We start from the raw sequence: 11,701 nt of genomic DNA, 5'->3' as shown, positions 1-11,701 counted from the left end.
ATGGATTTTTAGTCTCTCTCAATCTGTGTTATGCCAGGAACCCATCCACAGTGTGACTTACTTTTCCTAGGTTCTATTTCCAGCTTTTAAGACTTTAGTTTATTGTGCATTACATAAAATATTTAAGACCTGAATGAATTATTCTCTGTACAGCGTTTCACGCAGAGCTTCCTGCAGCCAAGCATCTCGCGGCTCGCTCAAGCAAACCCCCATCAAAGTCTTCCACTGGTGAAAGGGCAAAGCGGGTCTTGCTCTCTCTGGATCTCATCTCCCTCTCACTTTTTATAATCCGCAATAGCGTGGCTACATCCCAGCTGCATACACGGACGCTCGGTGCCCTTCTTTGGCCCGCTGTAAACCCCTGCATTTTAAGTCTGCGCTTCCCCTTGAGTGCGATCATTCACGCTGTCCTTCGATGCATAAATATTCACACTTCTCCCGCTCTGGCAGAGCCAGCCCTTACCCTGCTCGGCTCCCACGCCGCTCGCTCGCGCTGGCTGCAACACTCACCCGGCTGCTACAGCGAGGGCAAACCGTGAGCCAGGTCCCCTGGGGTTCCCATCCTTCACCCCGGCTTCCCTTCCTCTTCTCCCATGGTGAGGGCGGCCAAGCTGACCTTTCAAATGGATGGAATAGTTTTGAAGTAACGGGCGATAGGACAAGAGGAAACGGCCTCAAGTTGCGCCAGGGGAGGTTTAGACTGGGTATTAGGAAGAATTTTTACACTGAAAGGGTTATTAAACACTGGAACTGGCTGCCCAGGGAAGTGGCTGAGGAACCATCCCTGGAGGTATTTAACAGATGGGTGCTTAAAGATACGGTTTAGTGCTGGTTTTTGTCAGAGTTAGGTTGATGGTTGGACTAGATCTGAAAGGTCCCTTCCAACCTCGGCGATTCTATAATTCTATTTCCTGAAATCTCTGTGGGTGTGAAATGGAATTACAGCGGGATCTCAGTATCCAAGTCTTTAAAAAGATGTAGGCCTTTCTAAATAACATAAGACTAAGTCTTAATATTATGCTCTAACACTTATGTACGCACACACGTACACACACTAGAATGGAGCCCTTCTGATAGGTAATTCAGGTAATATTTTTAAAGTAATTATTACTGAGAAAAGTGGATGTCTGCTTCTTGGCAGTAGCTGCGAAAACGGAATATTAAACTCACTTCAGCTTCCTTTTTGCAACTTGCCTCTGAGAATTTTGTGATTTTAGGAAAAAAACCCCCACATTTATTTTCAAAAATTTGGATTTATGACCGCAGGGAAAAATCTAGAGAGACGACAATTTTGAAGGGGGAGTAGCAGAGCAAAAAAACCTTTTTTATTGTTTTAGAGTTGTTAATGAAAATGTTCATCAAAAGACTTTGTAATTTAAAATGCAGTTTTGATTAAGACAACATTTTCGGAAGCTAAACTAAACTACTTTGATCAGCAAATTTGGAAAGAGAGATGAAATTAAAAATGTCCTGTTTCGTTTTTCAGTGTTAAAATCTTTCTTACGGCGTACTGGAGAGGCACAGATGTGTTCTAGTATTCCACTACTAGAAGCAGCTAGAAGAAGCAGCTCTACCTTTAGTAATTCAGAAAATGCGGTTGAAAGTGTTTTGCTACACTGTAATATAATGCATTTAACATAACTGCAGAATATGCTGCGGTCCTACAGTACACTAACAACATGGCATTTGAAATAAGGAAAAAAGGTATTTAATTGGAAATTTTCAATATTTTGGTTTGGGTTTGGAATGCACTCCCACTTCGGAAATGTTGAGTTTTCCCCACGAAGCAGAAGTTTTGAATTTCAGCCTATTTTGACTCTCCCGTGGCAGTGTCTCGCCTTTGATTTCTCCCAAACTACAGCTGGGATGAGTGGGACCTGACCAGATCCAGCCCTGTGGCTTTGTGCCGTAACTGGTTTACTCGGACGAGTGACATTTCTTCTGGCCCATCGGCAGGACCGATATCCACCCCTCACCGTGCCGGCAGACAAACCTGCTTGTTATGTCCTTATACAGAAATGGGACGGGAGAAAATGAACAAATTGGGAGGAAATACCATGAATGTTCGTGCTGAATTGTAGCTGTAAAACCAGAAAATAATTTGACGTGAAGGGAACAAAATGTATCTGGAAAAACATAGCTCTGTCTCTGGTAGAACTTTTCCTTACCTAAATCACGCTGGAAATCTGGCTCTTCTGTGATGTTGGTGTCTCTCAGATTTGAAATATACTGTGGAAGGTAAGGCAGGAAAGCCATTCTCAGGCATTTGCTGGGAAAGAAGAAGAAACAGCTGCAGCAGCTTGTTACAGCTTTTAAATAATGGGTTGATACAAGAAAATCATCACTGGATCTCTTGGTGGTTACAACGGAGCAGTCGTCTTCTGGTGGGAGAAAGTCTTTATGGGGTAAAGGGAAATTATGTCTGAATTCATATGTATTTGTTGGGTGTTTTTTTTAAAATATCTGAAGCACCTTTTCTCTGGGAACAGTGTTGGCAGCCAGGGTGGTCTCTCCAAACCCTGCTCACAAACGTCACTATGCAATCTCTCTAACCACAAGCTGGATTTAGAGTTGTCAAAAGACGGTAATGGGGTTCCACCACTTCTCTTCCAACTCCTTCCACTGGCTTTCCTCCACTGAGGCTGAACGCCGTGTACGTACAATGGGAAAGTCAAAAAATATACATAATTTTGTGTAGTTAATTACATTGGAGTAGAGAAGAAGAGCACAGTACTCATGATCCGCTAATTGAGGGTGGCTGGGAAGTTTCAGGACACCTACTGTGAAGTCCTCTGGCCATCGCTGATCCATACATATTGACACTGCTGAGGGTCCTGTAGCCTCATTAAAAGTCCTTTTGGAACAGACATTTCTTGGGCAGGCAGATCCGGGACAGACGCCTCCTTGGGGCCTGGGAGAACTCATCCCCACACTTGCCTGCAGGACCTACTCAGGGTGGGTCTGGCAACCGAAAGAGGAGCTCCAGGGCAACCGTGGCGGGAAGGCAAGTCGCCCCCTCCTTGGGGAGTCCGGGATCTGTTCTCCCAAACCACGCCACGGTGTCAGCCAGGGTGTTTTCAGTGCAAGTTGAAGGATGCGTTCAAGAACAGCTTCCTGGAGCCGCAGAGTGAATTTTGAAGCGGTTTTAGGTGCAGGGAAGCGTCGGCCATGCTCCCATGCTCGCTCGCCCCGGAGGCCGCAGCAGCCTCGCGGGACAGACGCAGGTCCCCGCCAGTCCCCTCCAGCCTCGTCCCTCCCGCCCCTGAATTGACCCTTCCCGGGACTTCAAATTATCGCCGAAGATTAAGTCCTTAATTTTTTTGGCTGCAAACCCGGTAACAAAATCGCTCAGACTTTGTTTTTCTACTGCGCCCGGGGCTTGATTTATTGTGTCTCTGTTATCGCGCAATCAGGCTTCGTTCAAAATGTTTTTTCTGGGCTAATTCTATACCCCCGCTATTTATTTTGACTGTCCCTTCTCATTAGTGTTACTAATTTTTAATCGCTCCCCGCTCACTTTTAAATCACCCCTCATCCCCTCCGTGTTTAAACCCCGCGTTTGGACCCACGCGTGTGGGTCGGTCCCCGGGGCGGGGGGGGGACCCGCTCCCACCTTGGCTGCGGGACGGAGCCTCGCCCGGGGGGACCTCGGAAGGGACCCCCCGTGCTGCCCCGGGAACCTCCGGGAGCCGGAGAAGCGGCGACGGAGTGGGGAGAAACAACTCGCTTTTAACAAACCGTCGCCTGAGCCCCCAGCCCAGCGATTCGGTTTCTCTCCTCCAGCAAAACCGTTACTTTATCCCAAGAAAAACAGCGGGGACGGGGCGAGGGGCAGCGCGGAGCGCCGAGTCCCCCCCTCCCCGCTTCCCTCCCGGTGCGGCGGGGCCCGGCCGAGGGCCTGGGGGCGACCCCCGGGCGCTGCCGGTACCGGGGCCGGCAGGGAGGGAGGCGATGGGCGATGACCCCCCCCCTCCGCCCCCGACAGCTCCGTGATTAATGAGCCGCCCGCCCGGGAAGGGGCGGTCGTTGCCGCCCGGGCTGGCGGGGGGAGAACCCGGCCACCAGGTGCCACCCGGCCCCGCCGCACCCACCGCTCGCCCCGCGCTATAAACGGCGCCGCGGGGCCGGGCGCGACGGGACGGACGGAGCCGCACGCACCGCACCGCACCGCACCGGGCGGGAAGGGTAAGTTCATCACCGGACCGGGGACCGCGGGGTTATTTTCGTTACCCGAGTTACGCCAAGGGCAAGGTCTTTTTAAAAACGAAGCAAAATAATCTAGATATACTATGGTTTCCTCCTCCGCCCCACCCCACCCCAAGGAACAAGTGAAAAGGCTACGGAGAACTTTGAGTTTTCCACCTGTTTCTGTTCAGTTTGCGCACTCTGCATCTTTTTTCTTCCTTTTCCTTCTCCATGGGGCAAGCTGCCTTCATCCCCATTTCATTCACACAGAACACAGGACTAAAATAACTCTTACGCTGTTTTCTTTGGTAAACTAACTCGATTTCAAACCGATCGTGTCTCTGTAATGTCATGTAAAAACAGGAACGCATCTGCCTGCATTAGAAATACTGCAATAGAAATGCTTTAGAAATTGTATAAATGCTTTGACTTACTTTCACGCCCCCATTTCCAGGTCTCTGCACACCAGGCAGCGAGTGGGTCCTGCAACAAATATTCCAATTATCATAAAAACCCCAAAACTCTTCTTTGCAAAATTTTAATGGAGATGAGATGGAAACCGACTGTTGCCCAGAGACATTTTATTTACTTTAGTTTTCAGCAACAGTTTTTTGGGTGACTCCTCGCTTTACAGAGAGCGCAGCACCCAGAATGTCACCCAGTGTGACAAGTCACGCTCCCCAGCCCCACTGCGGAGCGAACCCAATCCTTAGCCCAGGAGCCACCACATTTCAGCTACACACATGGACATACCTGGAGCAGATCCCGTGTTTCTGCGTACTGGACTTTCCCAGGCTGTTGGGTATCGCTGCATGTGCTTGATGGGAAAATCTAATAGTGAAGAAATGAATTCAAAGTGAAATCTCTCACCTCCACAGCTGAAATTTTGCCTTTTTTTTTTTTCCTTCCTTTTTTTCTGCAGGCTCGGGATTTAATCCGATGTAGATGTGAAGCTCCTCAAACAGAAACTTCTACTTCAAGGGGCGCCCAAGGAAATGAGGTTTTTAGGTATGTGCATTTCTATATACTCTTATGTCACACAAAGTCATTCTAGCGCTAAATTTGGTTCTACCAAAACACAGCAAAACCCAACCTGTGTGTAAACCAGCCTCAGCCCTGTGTTTCAGCAGATGAGCAGGTATTTATACTAACCCAGTTGGTCTGTGTCCGTGGGTAATTGGGATTTTTCCAGTCATCAGGGAAGAATTCCTTGTTTCAGTGGGATTTTGATGGGATGGCAAATGAGAATTCCTGCTGATACACCTGAAACGATAGACTCTGCTGCCGTATTTCATGATTATATTGAGAAGTGGCAATAGAGATGATTTTTTTTGCCACTAAAATGCATCTAGATCTGACTGTGACAGTGAGAAAAACCAGAAAAAAAGCACATGGGATCTTTGTTACTTTTAATTTAGACGAAATAGCCAATTTAAGGACCGTTTTTCAGCCCTCACTCAAGACTAGCTCATGTAGACTTAATGTGAGTTTTATTTTATATGGGTCATAATTATCACAATAAAAAAGACTTTTTTCCTTGGGTTACAGTTATAACACACACAGAGTATTTCACAAATAATTTCAGTCTAAACTGTATTACTGTTTAAGAGAAGATTACCGGATAAAACTCTGATTATCAGCAAATTAATCACAATAAAACACCAAAAATATTAACGCCTTCTAAATACCATCAAATTAGAGCACTGCAAAAAAGATTGTTTAGAAATATTTCCTCTTTTCTGCTATAAATCTTTGACTTGGTTCATTGGCTCGGGGTTTTTTGGCATTATCAGCCGCAATTACACAGGGACATCAGCAGGACTTCAGCACGTGGCTGAAATGCTTTGCAAAATACGGCCTGATTCTTGTAAATGCAGATCTTCAGTCATTCACATGCATCAGTTTTATTTAATTTCCTAAAATTATACTATATTTGAATGCAATTAAAAGTTTTAATAGCTTGTTCTTGCCCTTGTCGTCCAGCTGGGCCATCACAGAAGCAGCCGCTCCCAGGACGTGAAAGCCGGGATCTGCCCGAGTCTCCTGGAAGGGCTGCTTGACCGAGGACAAGAGGGTCAGGTATTATTCTAGCACTTCGGGGAATATTGATTGAATTGCATTTTGCTGTGGAATTGAAGGAATTAAAGGACTGAGGGTTTTACTCCAGGCAGAGCTGCCTGACCGTCTTTTCTGGGAGTTGGGAAAAGACTTTGCCATCATTCTTTTCGGTTTTGCTCAAAAGGAGCATTTTGCTGTTGTTTTTAAAAGGTTCTTTTGCCCCCCAATGGCCAAAAGCCAGTTTACAAGATGCTTTTTATGTTTGAAAACGTAGCAGCTACAGGATAAGCACGGAAATTCCTGAGTAGCGTTAGGGGTGGGAGGACAGAAGTCGGTTCCTGAACCTCTAAAACAGCGGACCGAGCTTTGTTCCTTCAAAAACTCCGTACCGTGCTCTGTGGCTCCACTCACCGCTGCACCTGAACAGGGTATTTTTCTTTCTGTACTCCATGGAGCACTGGTCACTGAAAAGACTGTCAATAAGATGATGGCAGGTAAATCGAAAAAATATACAGACGGTCCCACATCTGAAGTTATACAAATAATGTGTTTAAAATAAATAAAAATAAATAAACCTCATCTTTAGTTGGTTGTAAATGGAAACCGCTGTGGCAGCGCCACTCAGCGCTGCCTGTTGGGTTTCCTCAGAAGAGCCGGGTGACCTTTGGGCTACAAGTCATTTCAGAGAAATTGCTCTGTGTGTCATACTGTCCCAAAGGAATTAATCTTTACGAAGAGCTTAACTTCTGTGTGTGTGATATCAAATTGCTAAGCAGGGAGCGGCAAAGCCGCTCGCCCAGCTGCCCGGCGGCGTCCTGGCTTTTCCTGGCAGAGGCAGCACTTGCATTTCTGATAATCTTTATTTTTAGAAAGCATTGGCTTCGGCATAGCGCGGGTGGCTGCCTTTAGAGATGCTCTTGTTTGTTGCAGGACCCTCCCTGCCGGGGAAGTCACCGATGGACTGTGGACACTTGGCTGAGAGCAGCGAGGAGGTCTCCGGCCCAGGCTCGGAGCCCGATTCCCTGCTGCCTTCTGCTGCCGGCAGCAATTCCTGCCCACCCTCGGCGGCTGGGCAGAGGGCTGGGACATCTCCTGGCAGACCCGCCGCTGCCAACGCCGCTCGAGAGCGCAGCCGGGTTCAGACCCTGCGCCATGCTTTCCTGGAGCTGCAGAAGACTCTCCCCTCTGTGCCGCCCGACACCAAGCTCTCCAAGCTGGATGTGCTCCTCCTGGCCACCACCTATATCGCACACCTCACCCGCAGCCTTCAGGATGAGGAAGAGTCACCGGGAGAAGGCTTGGGTACCCTCCGAGGGGACGGATACCTCCACCCTGTCAAGGTAGGACAGTTGAGGAGCAGCTACCACCTTCTCTCAGTGAAGTAGTAAATAGGTGTTACAGATACTTAGATGAAACTAAAGATTTCAAGCTTATTTACCTTGCCAGAGGTAATGCATGAAGACTGCCTAGACTAACCATTGTATCTAGGTGCTAGGGGCCTGATGGAAATGTCCTGGAGCTTTGTCCCTCCAGCTTCAGGGACTTGGCACAAAAATATCAAATATAGCATACGTCCAAACCTAGTGGGACTGGTCCCTTGGAAGTGAAGGTGGAGGGCAGCACCAGAGGAGTACCAGCACCTCCTCGGTCCCCATGTGGAAACCTTGGTGATGCCCCACCAAAGCCATCAGAACTGGCCGTAGGAGTTGTGTAGGAGGTGATGCTGCTGTCCCACGGCTGGCCCTGCTTTGCTTCTCCTGCCGAGGCAGCCAAGGTATGGGAGGTGACGGTAATTACCAGCCATGTGTTAATTCCTTCTGTGAAAGTGCTTTTCTGATTAATTGGTTTAGTCTAGTTGGTATACGCTGCTCTTGCTCTCCCCTTCATCAAAAAATGAATCATGCCGATGCAGAGGGGAAGCTGCTCTTGGAGGAGACCTGGGGCTGGAAACGGTTCTCAAATGCCTTGCTCACTGACTGACGGGACTCAAATACCACCCGGTATTTTCTTTGGCTCTGGTCTCAGGGAGTGAGTTAGAGCTCTGGGGTGTTTTCTTTTTTTGTTTGGGTTTCTTTTTTCCTTAAGAGTTTGATGAATTCAGAACGATTTTAATTAAGGTTAATTTGTGAAATAATCTGCAATTCCTGTAAAGTGACTAATGCACAGAGAGTTTCTCGTTCATAGTGTTGGTTGTTGTAAAAAGCGTGATGTGAACGTAGGCTTCTGAGGCCATTTAAATGATTATCAGGCTCATTAAGAAAGCAAAACCTTTATATCGATTAGAAGATGTCTATAATTTAAGACAAAAAAACCCCTTGTGATGTATTTCAAAATAAGTTTGAAGCAGCTTCTGTTAGTTCCCTCGGTCGGAGTGAAAGGACACAGGTCTCTTACGGTACTTCTTATCAGCTGCCAACTATTACTGGCAGAAAAGTACTTTTAAATAGTTATTACAGCAGTTAAATGATCCAGATGCACATTTCCCGGGCTACTGTAATACAGCAATACTGGATTTATCTAGCAATTATTTTTTTTATAATCTTATTTCTGTGCCATTTACCTGTATTTCGTTTTGTAAAGATTCTGTGAGTCTAATCAATCTTTCTAATATTCCTGGTAGCAAATTAATTTTTCAGTTGGCTCTAGATCAAAAGAGTCACAGATAAATCATAGTACATGCTTCAAAATACCCCGAAGTGCAGGATATGAGACAACCAGTACAGATAAGGACTCTAACTACATATATCAAGCACAGTAAATACAAATAGTGAGGACAGTCAAATATCCAAGTACAGCTGTGTGTACAGCGAACAAAAAATATGGTTAATGACTTTAAACTCAGATGTCTTATTGGTGATGAATTCATAACATCACACTTGAAATAAAAACACTGAATGAGATCGTACGGTCTTTCCGAGAGAGAATATGCTGCTGCTTTATGTCTTTAAATAGAAGAGCTGAGATTTAACTGCAGTATTCAGCTCCTCTAGTTTTTAGAGCTCTCTTTCGTTACCCAGCCTGTTCCCAAAAGTGTCTTAAAAAACCCTGTATTATTTTGGAACAACGTGCTGGCTGCGTTTCAGGTGTTTTTGCATCCGATGCGTATGACACATCATCTTTTCAGACATCCACCTCTCTAGTAATGAACTTGGCACACCCAACTGGAGCTGAGTGCTTCCTCCCAAGGGAAGGGCACCCAGCGGCGGTCACCCTGCAGCCACCGCGGGGCCGTTTGCAGTAACTTGCTCGGGTTAAGAAACTGGAGCTACAAGAATAAATATTTAACCCAGGCTGAGGTTCTCTTACCTGGCTTCCAATGACGTTTTCCAACAAATGAGAAAACGGGATCTTTCTGGTGATAGCAACGGTTTTCCTATTTTCTCATACTGTGATTCCAACAACACTTAAAGTTTTGCCGAGAACTGCATTCAGACTGCAAAGGTGGCGGGTGTCTCAGCGCTGTCCTTGTCTCTTCTCTTGCAGAAGTGGCCGATGCGTTCCAGGTTATACATTGGAGCTACGGGACAGTTTTTGACTCACTCGGCACAAGGAGACAGCACAAACCAAGGAGAAACATCAACAACTTCCCAAATCTAATCTCCCTTCTCACTTTTAAAAAAAAAATGTTATTTATTACACCTTATATATATTTAAGTTAAAAAGTAATATCTACAGACAAACTATAATTCCTGAAATACTGTTTGTAGAAGAGAAGGATTCTTAAATGTAATTAATACCTCATTAAGTTAATGTGACGCATGGTGGGTTTCAATCATAGAGGATGTTGCTGGGATCTGAACTGCGGGGTTGGGAGGAGGCGACGGGTCAGGGCTTCATCCTCCGGGTAATCTTAAATGTGTGTTGTTATCCCTGAAAACGCGGGCGGGTGTTCACCTGGAGTAAAAACGTGCTGAAATCTGTCCTGCGCACACACAGCGCTGCGTGCCGCAGGCACAAACAAACCGCTCCATACATTAAGTATCACTTGTATTGATCCATACGGTTGTGTTGCATGTTGCGGGGTTTAAAATGTGTGTGTTAGCCCCAAAAACTATTTGTCTGCTGAAGGAACCACAGTTCCTTTATCTTGTCTTTTAACAAGTTCATGCTTTGAAGCGAATGATCCCAGAGGGCTGGCTTGGTCACAGCACAATTTTCTTCTTCTATATTTAGGCAAGAAAAGCTGAAACTAAATGCACAAATGCCATCTGATGTATCTGTCCTGTAAACCACTGTACTTCCCATATAGTCTGTTATTGCTGAGGTAAACGTTTTATTAAATATTATTCAGTGGACATTATGTATTTATTGAGTTGCAAAATCTGTATCCGTTTCTCATTGTACAGGACTGATAGTTTCTAATAGCAATATTCTGCATTTATAGTAGCTTCTTTCGGAAGACTTCACAGTTTAAGTTTTAAAATGACACTTAGGAAAAAAATAATTTTATTGCTTTCAATCTTGAGTCAAACTTGTGATGTCTTTCAGAGGTGCTGAGCACGCCATCGCACGTCACTGTGAGTTGAGTGTCCAGCACCACAGAACATCAGGCCTCCAGTGTAAGAAAGAGCTTGGAGCTTCCATTTGGAAAGAGCTGGACAAACCATCTAGTAAATCACGTAAAAATGTGAACCATCATGTGAAACATGGTAAAATCCGGAACTCTTCCAGCACCCCTGCAGCATTCTGAGCTTTTAGCGAGATTATTCATTTACATAGTAAACATACTTGAAATATTTTAAATACATTTAATATATATATTTATTTTAGGCATACATTTCTTATCTAAAATTGTAGTGTTTTAATAAAAGATTATAATTATATAGCCAGAGCACCACTCAACACGTGAGCTACTGCATTTTGTGAAAAAAAAATAAAATATAAAAAAATACGTAGACAAGAGCTGCTTTGCACAGACAAGTATCTACTCATAAATAAGAGTCGGACTTTTTAAAGAACTGTACTTTCCGTAGGAGTATAAAGGGGTGAGCGCAACCTCTTATTCTTGGGAAAGCTATTTGTATTGAGAGATATTAATGAGGAGACATGAAGGAGTTGTAAAGGTGACAATAATAAGTAAGACGAAAGAGTGAGAGAACAGCGAGGGTTTCCAGGAGTACTTTGCTGTACAAGATGAGGGTGTACGACACAGGCTACACGTCAGACTGATAAATGTCAAGGAGCAACACAGGAGCACAGAGAAGTCAGACAAGTTTTGTATGTAACTGAGGTCTAAGTGAATGGCATCAGGTCAGGGGAAAAAGGGCAAGCGAAATCTCAGCCAGAAGTCAGTATCAAACCTCAAGCTGCTTCAGTGTAGCAGCCGTCTGATAATAACAAACAAAACATGTATGAATCACGCATACGAAATGGCATGGGGAAAACACAAAATGTGGTAATGTTTTGCATCAATTGCACGCTTTTACCTAGCACAGGGGTGCTGGTCACTTCACAGGTT

The 11,701-nt window shown here is 45.4% G+C and overlaps 1 protein-coding gene across 2 annotated transcripts; it reads left to right on the top strand.

Moving 5' to 3' along the window:
* Positions 1–4,153: 4,153 nt before the first annotated feature.
* Positions 4,154–10,554, top strand: TCF24 (transcription factor 24). 2 transcript variants are annotated; one of them, XM_074577182.1, is made up of 5 exons: positions 4,154–4,185; positions 5,108–5,193; positions 6,169–6,264; positions 7,174–7,583; positions 9,727–10,554. In XM_074577182.1, the coding sequence occupies exons 4-5, from the start codon at positions 7,200–7,202 to the stop codon at positions 9,838–9,840; spliced, it is 498 nt and encodes a 165-aa protein (XP_074433283.1). In that variant the 5' UTR covers positions 4,154–4,185; positions 5,108–5,193; positions 6,169–6,264; positions 7,174–7,199; the 3' UTR covers positions 9,841–10,554. The 2 variants fall into 2 exon arrangements, with proteins under 2 accessions (XP_074433283.1, XP_074433281.1); XM_074577180.1 differs by lacking the exons at positions 4,154–4,185; positions 5,108–5,193; positions 6,169–6,264 and having other exon boundaries at positions 7,068–7,583.
* Positions 10,555–11,701: the final 1,147 nt, after the last annotated feature.

The sequence above is a fragment of the Larus michahellis genome, chromosome 2 (assembly GCF_964199755.1).
Source record: "Larus michahellis chromosome 2, bLarMic1.1, whole genome shotgun sequence".
In the NCBI taxonomy this organism is placed as follows: Eukaryota; Metazoa; Chordata; class Aves; order Charadriiformes; family Laridae; genus Larus; species Larus michahellis.
This window is presented reverse-complemented; position numbering and strand designations above follow the sequence as displayed.